General features: G+C 48.5%; 1 protein-coding gene across 6 annotated transcripts in view; it reads left to right on the top strand.

Annotated features, from left to right (window-relative positions):
- Window positions 1-12,678, top strand: part of PAX5 (paired box 5) — a 168,856-nt gene that overhangs the window by 55,471 nt on the left and 100,707 nt on the right. For all 6 annotated transcript variants that reach the window (XM_036888476.2, XM_036888475.2, XM_036888471.2 and 3 more), the window contains exon 6: window positions 2,903-3,078. In XM_036888476.2, coding sequence (XP_036744371.1) covers window positions 2,903-3,078 — 176 coding nt within the window. The remainder of the gene's footprint in view (window positions 1-2,902; window positions 3,079-12,678) is intronic.

The following is a 12,678-nucleotide window of genomic DNA, read 5'->3' as shown; positions in this document are numbered from 1 at the left end:
CTGGGCCCTGCCACTGCCCTGCCACACAGAGTGACACCTGTGAGGATGAAGGAGTCTCTGTAAGGGTTCTGGTGTTGGCTGGGCTCTGGAGAGAAAGGCCAGAGGCTGACCCAGGGACTGCAGCCTCCTTCTCTGGGGCTCCTGCGCCTTTGGCTGTGGTTGCATCCCAAAGGCCACTGTGCTAGAAGGAGTAATGGGGTTCCTGTTTGTTTGTTTTTTCTTCCCAGTAAACATCTGCAAACATCAAGTACATGAAGATTTTTAAAGAAACAAACCAGAAACCACCAAACAAAATGCAAAACCCCTGATTCCATTGTGCTCTGAAGAAAATGCAATGGGTTTATGATCTTTTAAGACACACAAGAGACAGCTTTCTCTTGACAGATGGGAATCTGAGGCTATTTTGCTTCCTCCCCCTTTGCGTGACCAGACCTGACTGTGTAAAGCTTTTAGCTTCAAAGCCGGGTTGTGAATAACATTGGTTTAACCTGAAATTTAAAGCCAGTATTTCTTTGCTCCCCGAGACAGGGCTTCCTGCCCCTTGCTCCCCTGAAGCTAGCTTCCAGAATGTTAATTCTACGAGACATGGTTGAATAAGCCCAGCACTGGGTCTATTACATATTATTTGATTTGGAGTAGAAAAAAAGATTTAAAGATACCATGCCCCCTATATACCTTTGTACTCTAGTCCATGTCTGTCCATATATTTAAGCATACCATTCACATTGCAAGTTCAGACTTCTCTCCTTGGAATAAGATGGGTCTGAGTGTTTCTGTAGCCTGTCTCCAAGACCACAGTCCCCAGTGAAGTCAGACAGCATATTTGTGGCACAGATAAAGATGCTATAGAAGCTTCCCTTGGAGGCCTGGAGGTTCTGACCTATCCTTGTGCCAGGGGTGATTTTCTGGTATCCATTTTGTAGCTATTTCTGAGCATCTAATTGGTTAGTTTGACTCATACTCATTGTGTACCCACTGCATGCAGCACCCAGAGGTAGGTCAACTGTGTCCCTGGCCTGAGAACTCTGCACCTTTTTGTCAGAGTATTTATCTTGGTTGACACTTGCACCTTTTCTGGTCTAATTATTTTTCAATTAACATTTTCCGTTTCCACTGAACATAACTCCATGAGGACAGGGCTAGGCAAGCTTTTCCCCTTCACTGTATGCCTGGCGTTAGCACAGTGCCTATTCACTAAGGCTGGTTGAGGGAAGAATGAATGACTGAATGAATGAGGTCAGGTGGAGAGATCCTGACATTTGCACACCAGACCTGCAGAATGGAGGCAGTTGTCACAGGTATTACTAACTTGTGGATTTATTCCACAGACATTCCTGTGGAAGAGACAGAGATGAACTAACAGTGTTTTTTCCACCCAAGACAGCCTAATAGTACAGGATGAGAGGGAAGGGCCCAGGGGCTTGACTCCTGTTCACCATAAAGGAGAACATGGTCAGAGCTCCAAGAATGGGAGAGAAGCAGCTGGGGCATGAAGGAAGGCATCCTAGAGGAGGCAGCCTGGGTGTTTCACAGGCTGCATCTGTCCTGGCAACAGTGCACACACGTCAGTAAGAAATGGTTTCTTCTTCCATATGGGCTGACAGGCTGACTCCATGTACCACTTTCAAATTCTCACAAAGGCAAAACTCATGTTGTCAGTCTTTCCAAAAGATGAGGCTTGGGAGTAGGGCTTAGAAAGCACAGCCTGATCTAAAGGAACTAATGATTCAGGCCCTGGGACTGTAGAGGGGTGATTGTTTCTCTAGCCCCCTTCCAAGTCTCCCCACTGCTAACCCAGAAGGCTCAGCCCCTCTCCATGGCTTCCTGTGGCCTCCAGGGTTGCCTGGCCTGATCTCGGCCTGCCTCTGCAGCACCTCCTTGGGTCTGTTCCCCTCACTCCTGTTCCTTTCATCTCCGGGCCTTTGTACAGGCAGTCTCCTCTGCCTTGCATGCCCTCTCCACCCCAACCCTCTGCCCTGCTGACCCCTTGTCCTCTACTCTTAGTTCAAGCATGACTTCCCCTTAGAAGGCTCCCCTGATTTCTCCCTGTGAGGTCCCACCTCCTCCCCCATTGTACATGGTCTGATGTATATTTCTAGACACTTTTTCTATTTAGCAGTAGTCACAGTTTGTACCATATGTCTGTTTGTGTGAGTACTTAACTAAAGTGGGCTGCATTTTCTAGTTTGGAAAAATGGGCCTGTCTTGGTCACCACTGTATCCTCTGTCCTTTAAAAAATATTACTTGGTACAGAATATTTTATCAGTATTTATGAAATGAATGAAAAAATGATGATATGTTTAGGAGTGTCCCAGGCCATCTTAAGGAAATGACAGACTTTAGGCACCTGTGCAAAGTGTCAGGGTGTACCTCTCCTTCCTCCACAGTAGAGAAAGCAAGTAGAGGTGCCAGCTGGGAGAAGGGCATCAGTTCTGGGACAGAGCTGTCCCACAGAGACCCCTCTGAGGGGGGTCTTCAATGCAAAAAGGAAGCTGGAAGTGGGGGGTGGGTGTGACATGGTGGCATGGAGTGATCGAGCCTCTCAGTTAACCTGAGCTCCAGTCTTCAGGCAAACCATTTAATCTCTCTAGGCCTCAATTTTCTCATCTGCAAAATGGAGAAAATACCATTTACGTTGGGGTCATTGTGAGGGTTAGGTGAGATGATGCATGTAAAAAGGGCTTCACACAGTGCCTGGCAAGTGGCTACGGGAGGCTGGCTCTGCACTCACAAGCAGGGTGACCTTGGCCATGGACCCCCTTGTCTGAGCCCCTGCATGCTGCTTCTCTTGTCAGGGAGGGAGTGGGCTTCATAGGTCTCTCAGACCCTCTTCCCAATCTCAGAGTCTGATAATGTCTTTCTTCACCTGCACTCACCCCCCTTCTCTCATGCTCATCAAAGGTATTCAGGAGTCTCCAGTGCCAAATGGTCACTCACTTCCGGGCAGAGATTTCCTCCGGAAGCAGATGCGAGGGGACCTGTTCACGCAGCAGCAGCTGGAGGTGCTGGACCGCGTGTTTGAGAGGCAGCACTACTCGGACATCTTCAGCACCACGGAGCCCATCAAGCCCGAGCAGGTATGCCTCACCACTCGCTGCCTGCCAGCCCTCCAGCCAAACACAGGGCTGGCTCGCCAACCCCCTCCCACGCCCTGCCCCAGGAAGGCTTCTCCTGGGGTGTGGGTGAGAGAGCCATGTTCTACTCAGATGTGGGCTTCTCATTTTCAGCCAGAATTGGCCAGTCGCAGTACCCCATGAGATCAGGAGGACTTGTCTGGGGCTCTGTGGCTTATTGCCCTGGTGCCTCTGCCTTCCTGGCCAGCTGGAAGTGGGGGTGGGTGTGACTTGTCTGGCTGCTCTGCCATCGCTGAATGGCGTCCCTTCCCAGGGCTCTTTGCACAGGGTGGGTGTAATGATCTTCTGGGTCACTTAGGGTGGTCTTGGGTTATCATCCTGTCAGTTAGGGTGAAGGTGGGAATATGTAAGCACCCTGAGGCCACAGGCCACGTTATGATGGTAGGGGTGTTTACCCCACTGCCAGTCCTGTCTTCAGGCTGCTCTGTCAGACTTTTAGAGACTGAATCCAAGTGTGTGGAAATGAAGAAGTGTCTCACTGGACAAACTCCCAGCTGGGTCATTGGCAGGAGAGGGAAGGAAGCAGAAGGACGAGCCTGTGCTGAGCAGCCCCCCGTTCTTCCCTGAGCAGAAAAGCAGTCACTCTCTATGGCTGCAGAGATGGCACCAGAAAGGCTCTGTCCAGTTTGGACTGGATAAGGTCCCTAAAGTACCAGATTCCACTCGGGAGACTATTTGCTGATGCCCAGCTTGTGCCAGGCCCTGGCTGGTTACTTTATAGGCCCAGCAGCTCAGCCGTGGTTCCTGCCTGCTGTGAGCTCCCATCCAGTGGGCGAGTCTGAGAGACTGATGAGCAGTGACTGCCCAGCACTTGCTAGCAGTTTCTGCTGGTGAGGACTGGCCTTGCTGCACTCCATCTAATAATTAGGTGATGCTTCTGAAGTTTTCCCGAAGAACTGCTAAAAACCATGTAGGCTGTATGCCCAAGCTCCTGTGGAGAAGAGAGGGGCCGGAGGGGTCCTTGGATGATGAGACATGAGCAAGACCGGGGGGCTGCCATCCTATGACAGTCTGGCTGTCTCTGAGCACTTCCTATCTATGAGGCCTCTCACAGACATCTTTGTTTTTAGATGGGGAAACAGAGGCCCAGAGAGGCAAAGGAACTTGCCTAAGGCCACACAGCAAGTCACATATTCACTTAACAAACATGGATGTGTGTACACTATGTGCAAGGCATGGAGCCAGGCATTAGGTACATCAGTGAACAAGATAGGCTTGGACATGCCCTCAGGGAGCCTACAGATGTGTGGAAGATTCACGATAAGAAAGAATAACCCAAAGGGTCACGGATCGTAGATGTGCTAAACGTTGAGAAGGGGACGTCTGAGTTTCTCTGAAAGGATAAAGCGGAGGCTAAGTCAGCTTGGGGGCCACAGTGGCCCCCTGGGGGAAATGCATTTATGCTAAGCCTTGAAGGGCTTGGGCAGAAGGGATGTGGGGATAGGGAGAATGTGCCTAGCAGAGGGAATTACAAGGGCAAAAGCCCTGAGGTAAGAGGGAGTATGGCAGAAGTGAGGAATGGAAAGAGCCACATGGCTGGGCTTCAGGGAACAGGCTGGGCTGGGGGTGATGAGAGGTGATGTTGGGGAGATGCGCCTAGTCCTTTAGACTGTGGTCAAGATTTTAGTCTTTTCTCCTGTAGGTGGAGTGAAGTGTCCTCTGGGAGTGCTGTAGTCCTATGTGCTGGACAGAGCTAATCCCACACACTCTTATGTTGTGGGCTTTAGGGAGAAGAGTGGTTTCCAGCACAAATCACATCTCCCATTGAGAGATGGCTGAAGCCACATCCATCTGAAATATGAGGAGAAAGAAAGGGGACTCGATCAGGAAAACTTCTTTGGATGGGGCCCACCTTTTCCTCCAGAATCTGGGAGAAAATTTATCTTCTAACCATTGACAAGATCATATAATTTTAGAGCCAGCAGGAATTACAGAGGTATGCTTTCAACCTCCTCATTTTTTTAGAAGCCCAGAGAGGTGACAAGGTTTGTCCTAGGTCACCCAGCAAGTGAATGGTGAAGAGTGAGGGCTCAGGACTGCACTCAGCCTGGCCTTCGCTGCGTGAGGCCTCCGGCATTGATGGTAAGCCCTTACTTACTTAACTCAGACCTTTGCTGTTAGAGACTGTTTCCCTCTGTGTTCCGTGTGATTTGCACAGAAACTCAGAATGAGAATTCATTTACCTTAGAATGCCCAGAAAGACTGGGCAGAGATTATAGGGCTTCATAGTTGGGAGGAGTCCAGAATCCATCCGTATTTACTCACTTGCTCAGCTACTCATATGCTCATTTATTCAACATATTTCTTGCACACTGGTTATGACCCTGGCACAGTGCCAACCCCAGGAGATTGACAGATGAACCAAGCATCAGCTCTGTCTGCCCACAGTCTCACAGGGGCTGTGTGATGTGGATTCAGAACCTGTGGGTCCTGATGAATGGAGAAGTTGCCTCACGTGGGAGCACCAAGGGGGATGCCACAGAGAAAATGTTGGGAGACAGGTCCAACAGGCCCCTGTGCAGCCAGCCTGATGGGGAGGAGACCTGCACGGCCACCTCTGGGAGGGCTCTGTTTCCAGCAGTCTCTGTGCGTGTCCTTCAGAATGACGCGGACACATCTGAGGGTCTTTCTCTGTGTGGGCTCTGAGGTGGGGCCTGCAGGGGAGCCATGTGGTGGGATAATGACTGACTCAGTGCTTTCTGGTTAATCTGCTTCACCTCCCCATAATGTGCTGTAATGAGGAGAGATGGAAGGTGAGGCCACGGGACTGCTGGGCACGCACACAGGCATTGAACTATGAATGACATACCCTCGCTCCCAATTCCCTATCACACTGGACAAATGATAGTCCAAGCAAGGGGTGAAGGCTTAGAAGGGATGCATGCCAAGGGTACAGGTTTCCTCGAGCCCCTCCTGGCAGCTCTCTGCCCTACTTTGAGAGCCCCAGAGTGGCATGGTGGTGGTACCAGGAAGGGGACCTCTGCTCTGGCCACCAAAGCTGGTACCTCTTCCATCTGTGAGCAGATCTGTGTCTTCAAGGTCTAATGGCCTAGGTGGGGACCTTGCTGTCAGTCTCATTGAGCAGGCTGGTGGGGAATAGAGAGCATTTACTGGCTTTGGACTTGTTAGAGTTTGACTTGAGTCCTCAGTCACCCAGGTCCTAGGTCACCCAGCAAGTCAATGGTGTTTGGAAAGTTGCTTTTTCTCTGTACCTCAGTTTCTTTATTTGTGGTGCTAATAATCGTGATTTTGTTACAACACAGTGGCACTGCAGCAACCTAGCAATAATAACAATGCCCTTCTTCACGCATAACACTGCGCAGTTTTCAGAGATCTGTCACCGTCATCCTCCCATTGGACTCTCAATTTAAATGCCTGCTAAGCAGCCTGGGCAAGACTGATGAGCCCCATTTTACAAGTTGGAACATTTTTTTCCAGATTGTGTACCCCATTTTCAGCACAGGGAGTTTCCAGGACTTATTGAGGCCACAGAGCTGGAATTTAATGTCTGGATCTTCTCTCCCCATCTTGTACAAGGTGGTCACACAGGAACCTTTGTGTGTGAACAAGTGTAGGAGCCAGTTCTCTGACTGGCTGGTCTGCAGAGCAGGCCTTTTGTAGCCAGAGACTGCCTGTCATTCTAGAACCCTGAGTCTTGCCATAGACCTGGGTAGTCACATCCTCCTAAATCACCCTCCCAACTGCCCATGAATGGGCACAAGAGGAATGAAGAACATTCCTCTTCAGGGCCAGGGTGGGGTCCTGCCTGTCACTTCCTTGAGACAAGAGCCCACACCAATGTGTTGCTTTTCCTGCCAAGAGCTGCCCTGGGTTGGTGGGCCCATGCTTTTTGCTTTTATAGGGAAACTTAGTAAACCCTTGACTCTGGGTATAATGTATACACATTCCTAGAGCAATGAGACACTTCCTTTTCAAAATGGTTATTGGAAAAGAAATTCTGTTTTTCCTACATGTGGAGTGAGTAAAGATCACCTTGGAGGAGAAGAGGGGAGAAAAAGAAAAAAAACAGCTGCTGATTGCATGTATGTGTGTGTGCCTGTGTGCGTTTCCAGCAGTGGAATCTGTTTCTGTAAAACTCGCGTTGATGCTGTCTTCGGCGCTGGGCTGCTGGTGGGAGCTGGTCCCTCCTCTGGCCACAGCAGGAAGGCCACTGCGGAGCACAGCCTGCCGTATTTACTCTCGGCAGACTATTAACCAACACCAGGCTATTAATCTGGCTTTTGAGCCTTCACTAAAGCCCATAAAAGCTCACAGTTGTCAAATGGAGTTCATTTTAATTTCCTTTCAATCACAGTAAATTATTCAGGTGATAAATCAGCTGGAGCAGCCTCCTGGCTGTAATAGAAACCCTAATTCCTGGCTAATTATCCAGCCCATTGCTGCCAACAGATCAATACGGGCACAAAATGGAACGGGCCTAGGGCCCTCCCTCCCATTGGGCCAGAGACAGAAAGACAGCTGGGGAAGAGGGACATGCTATTGACCTCCCTGGAAGTTCAAAGGTCATGGGGGGTTAAACTGGGAGAAGGCCTGTCCCTTGTCTAACAGAGAAAGCCACCAGAAATGCTTCCCTCACTCATAAGCTGGTTTGCCCTCTAAATGGTGGCATTTCTCTAGGCTGGTGGGCCGGGGACCGAGCATTGCCTGCCTCTGTGTGTGTCCTACTCCTGGAAGGGATTAGTTTGTATGTCTGAATATGACTGAGCTTGGTTATCAGGATGGGCTGAACACCTATCTGAAAAAGGGCTGGGGATTTTGCAGAGAAAGATGAGGTGCTGGACATACTTCCTTTCTTTAGGGAGCTCATTTTCCTCCACAGTGGGTCTCTGCCCACCGAGAGGAGGTGGGGTAGGGAGAGGAGACAGGTGTGCCAGTCTGAGAGAGGGGGAAGGCTTCCTGGAGGAAGTGCCATCAGTGCTGCATCTTGAGGCGTGGCCAGAATCCAGGTCCGTGGAGAGGGCAGAGAGGTGACTGGCGAGGGCATCCAAGGCAGAAGGAACAGGATGGTGATTGTGCGAAGGAACGCAGGCATGCAGGGTGCTGCAAGCAGGTCTAGGTGGCTGGAAGGTAGGGTGAGTGAGAGGAAATCAGGGACAATGGGGCTGGAGTGTGGAGGGAGAGGTCTGACTTTGCTTTCGGCGCAGTATGCTCCAGAGGGCCCTGAGACTGGGGCCTGGACTACTGTTGACCTGGAAACGGCCTTCTCAGGGGCTCCCGCCTGCTCCTGTCCCTGCTGCTGCTGTTGGGCCTCCCTTCCTGAAGTCCTTCCCCACATTAAAGCCTCTCATGGTTTGTTCAGAAGAGATAACTGAAAATTCTTTCCTAGGAGGGATGACTGGAGAAATTGAGCTGTTTGGTCTGCATAAGGGAAGACTTGGGAATGTGAGCAGGGAAGGAGACAGGCTAAGAAAACTTTCTGATACCCAAGCTTTCTAAAAGTGGAGTGAACCTCCTTGTGAAGTAGTGAGCTTCCTATCACTAGAAGCATGTAAGTAGGATCCTTTTTCATGCATGCTCTATTAGAAGTTTTAAGAATCTCCTGAGGGCTTGATTAGCTAAATGTCAAGGCCTTTTCAACCTGAAAAGAGATTTTAAGGTAACAAGAATGAGAAAGGTCTGGTGGGAAGAGGGAACAGGAGGCGAGGCAACAAAAGAAGACCTGTTACACCACAGTGTGGCACCGAAGGGCAGCCCCCCAGGGATCTTCACTCGGATGGGCAGAGAGAGTCAGCTTGGCCACCGCAGCCCTGAGCAGCAAAGGGCTGGAGGCTGCAAGGTCTTGGGAGGACAGTGATGACTCCATCCCCTCGAGTACTCAGCACAGGGCTGGGTTCCTGGTGAAGATGCCAGGCCCAGGTGTCTTGATACCAGTGGCTGTTGCCAGCCACACACAGGACATCCTCTGCCTAAGAGTTTGGGGCCAGACCTATGTCATGCCAACAGGTGTCACAGCTTACAGAGGGGCTGGCAGAGAGTGATGCATAACTGAAGATAAAGGAATCACTGAGTTAAAAAATCCAATGTCTTACATAGGACTCTAGCTTGCAGTGATCCTATGAGGTAGAGTACGCCTACAGTATTATCTTCATGCAGATGAGTAAACTGAGGCAGAAAGAAATCAAGCAACATGCCCCAAAGGATGTAGCTAGTAAGACGGCCACATTCTCTGCTCCCTCCCTTTTATGGGGTGGACAGTCCTCTAAAGTCAGCACCCTTTCTCCTGCAGGTGCAAACATTTCCTGATTGACCAATTGCATTCAGCAAATATTTGTTGAGCACCTCCTTTTTGCCAGGTACTGTGCTGAGTGCTGGGGTACAGCAGCAATGAAGATAGACATGGTCCCCAGAATTTACCCTATAGCAAAGGAGACAGCTTTTAATAAAATTATTATACCAGTAAAAATGGGGTGTCATTACAATTATTTCAGAATGATGAGCTCTGTGAAGAGAAAGACCAGGGCCCTCATCTAGATGGGGGGATCAGGAAATGCATCTCTGAGGATGGCACCTTGGAGCACAGGGTGGGGAAGAGTGGTGGGAGCAGTGTCCCAGGCAGAGGGGACACACTTACATGAAGGGTGAGGCTGGAAAACTTCGGCCCAGTAACCTCAAGATGTCCTGTGGGGCTGATAAGTATGGTAGGTGGAAAGTGGAATGTGGTACAGTTAGTGAGGTGGTAGGGTCCAAATGTGAGGGGACTTGTGGACCAGGACCAGAGCCTTGGGTTTTATCTTGAGAGCAAGGAGAAACTTCTGGAAGATTTTAAACCAGGGACTCTCAGGATCCAATACAATACAGATTAGAAGAGTAATCTGGCTGCTGTGAGGAGACTTGGATGGTTAGAGGATCAGGAGGCCGTTGCTAAGGTACAGATAATGTTGCTGTACCCCTGGATGTCACTGTACCCTTAGAAATGGTTGCCTGCCCTTTCTGAGGATGGCCTTCTCTCTAATCTGTGGCATTGACCAAGAATTGTAGCCCCATGATACACTGCTTGTCTTCTCTCCCCTTCACTCCCCTACCTCCTTCTACCTACACCTCCAACTTTCCAGCTAGGCCCCAGGTTACTAGACCTGAGCTCAGATTTGATTCTGAGCTTCCTAATGGTCAAAGGAAAATGAGAAATAGTTATGTGCTTCTCATTGTCCACCATGGGAAAAGAGGCCAATTCCCCAAAGGAAGCCATCTTTTTTCTGACACTTAGAGTAGAAAGGAAATTGTCAATGGGCTTCCAGTGGGGGGCCCTGCAGAGGCAATGGACACAGTCCTCAATGGTACCCATAGAGGTGCTGCAGCAGATTTTACAGGGCTCTGTCTTATGGGTGAATGTAAAGACTACCTGCTGACTGGACATTTCTGTAGGGGCAGGGCTGGTGTGACCACATAGCTCGAAAACGCAGCCTTTCTAATAGCCCAACTTGAACTAAGAAAAATCCCCAAAACTCTGGGACAGCCATTCCTAGATTTTTCATTTTGATGCTCCAGGAAGATGTGCTACTACTTTGGAGCTTTGTGACCTCTGTCACCCAAGGGTACCCCTGGGGAAATATTCTCCCCAGTTGAAGGAGGTTAGATCTATAGGAATATACCTCACCATCAACTCAACTCTTGATAAGAAGGAGAATTTAGTAGTTTTCATTTGACTTCTCTGAGGAGGTCTTGGTATGCAGGAACTTGGGGGATGTTGAAGGAGGGAAGAATCATACATTTTAGAGATTAAAGAAGCAGATGGCTCACTCCCTGCCTTCCCTCTTCCCCAGTTGCTGATGGAGAGGATAGAATCAAGAGAGGGCATGGCTGGGCCTTCCCATGGGAAGCAGGTTCAGTCTGACATACTTGCTACCTGAAAACCTGACATGCCAGAGGAAGACTTCTGACCCAAAGGCACTGGATGCTGCCCACTGTCAAACATGGCTCAGTGAGTGTCCTGGGCTCTGACCAGCCAAGTCGGTGACTCCCCCCATGGAAGTAGCCACAAGAGGGTGGATAGAGTGGTAGTAGCAGGAGGAAGGGCAAGGGTTATTTTTCCAGTTCTTCCTGGCAAGTGGAGAGAGGGATGGAAACCCCTTCCCAAATGCTGAGATGCTTAAGAAAGATTTAACTGGGATGTCATCTTACCTTTAGAATGAGAGAATGACAAGGCTTATGCTGGTATTCTTGCTCCCTAGATCTCTAGAGGTACTGGATTCCTCTAGATGAACCACAATCTTTTTTATTCTTCTATGGTCATCATCTCAAAGTGACCCAATGGTAAAAGTTACATGGGCTCTGTAAGGCCTCATCCATCTTCCCTTGCCCTGATGTCTAGAATCTTGCCTGGGATGCCCATTTCTAACTAATAAGCATCTTTAAAAATATTTTCTAAACAGATGAGTATTCTAAGTATTCTTTGTGTTCCTCTGGGTCTGTCAGAAGGGTGGCTTCCCAAGAAAAATCATTATACCTGTTTTGCAAGACATTTTGGGAATGTTTGAGGAACGCAGAGCAAGTTGCCATAGTGTAAAAGTATGGGACAGACCCCTGGGCTTTCATGATAGCTCCAGGGCTATTCACTTCTCTCTGGGTCATGGTTTCTGCATTTAGGCTGAGGGATTAGACTGGGTCATCCTTGAGATCTATTATAGCTCTAACATTCTATGAGAGATAAAACAAATTGGAAATCCATCTCTTATTTTTATTTTGACTTGTTTACATTTTTTCCTCCTGTCTGTTCTTCTCTTTTAGATGACAGGCAAATTCTGTGTATGTGGGATTTAAAGATTACAAGCATATTGTCAAAGAGCTGCCTGAGCCTTGCTGGGATGTTCTTTCATTCATTTATTCATTCATTCATCCAAGGAATTTTTACAGATATGCCATGTCACTGACATTGACCACCTGTGCTGTGCTGTGTGGCATAAAGTAATCATAATAGATGGAGCCTAAGGTACTGTGTGAAAATTGACTTTTGGGTAGAGATATTTCCCCCTAAACAAGGCTAACCAATATTTGCAATGAAAAAAAAAAGATAACCCCCCCAACAAAAAACGAACAACATATTCCATTCCCAAGACTATTTGTTTTGAGAGTGCACTGAAAATTTGGCTTAAGGAATTTGGCTATTTACAAAGCTCTTTTTAAAAAAAAACTTTCTTGTTTTGTAAATTACCAAAAATGAACATAGATTTCTGGTTCTGATAGCAAGGTCTCAGCTATTGTAGGCTCCCCTTCCATCTCAAACAATAGAAATACTAGATCAAATATAACAATAGAATATTTCTGATATATATCTGAGGTTGAATTAAAGAGAGGGAAGTTCTCAGGAGCTGGAATTTAAGAAACTCAGCGCTAGGACTTTAATTACATGAGCTAATGTCCCGGTGGCCCAGGGTATGGGTCTTAGATATAGTATTTAATTAACATAAGCTAGTGTTTTGATGCTGGTGTTGAGACAGAAGATATGGACTTAGACCTATGTGTTATTGGAGTTGGAACTGAAACTCCTGCAAAAAACCCTGAAACCTGCAAGGATGGTGCTTTGCA

Source organism: Manis pentadactyla, chromosome 3, assembly GCF_030020395.1.
Source record: "Manis pentadactyla isolate mManPen7 chromosome 3, mManPen7.hap1, whole genome shotgun sequence".
Classification (NCBI taxonomy): Eukaryota; Metazoa; Chordata; class Mammalia; order Pholidota; family Manidae; genus Manis; species Manis pentadactyla.
This window is presented reverse-complemented; position numbering and strand designations above follow the sequence as displayed.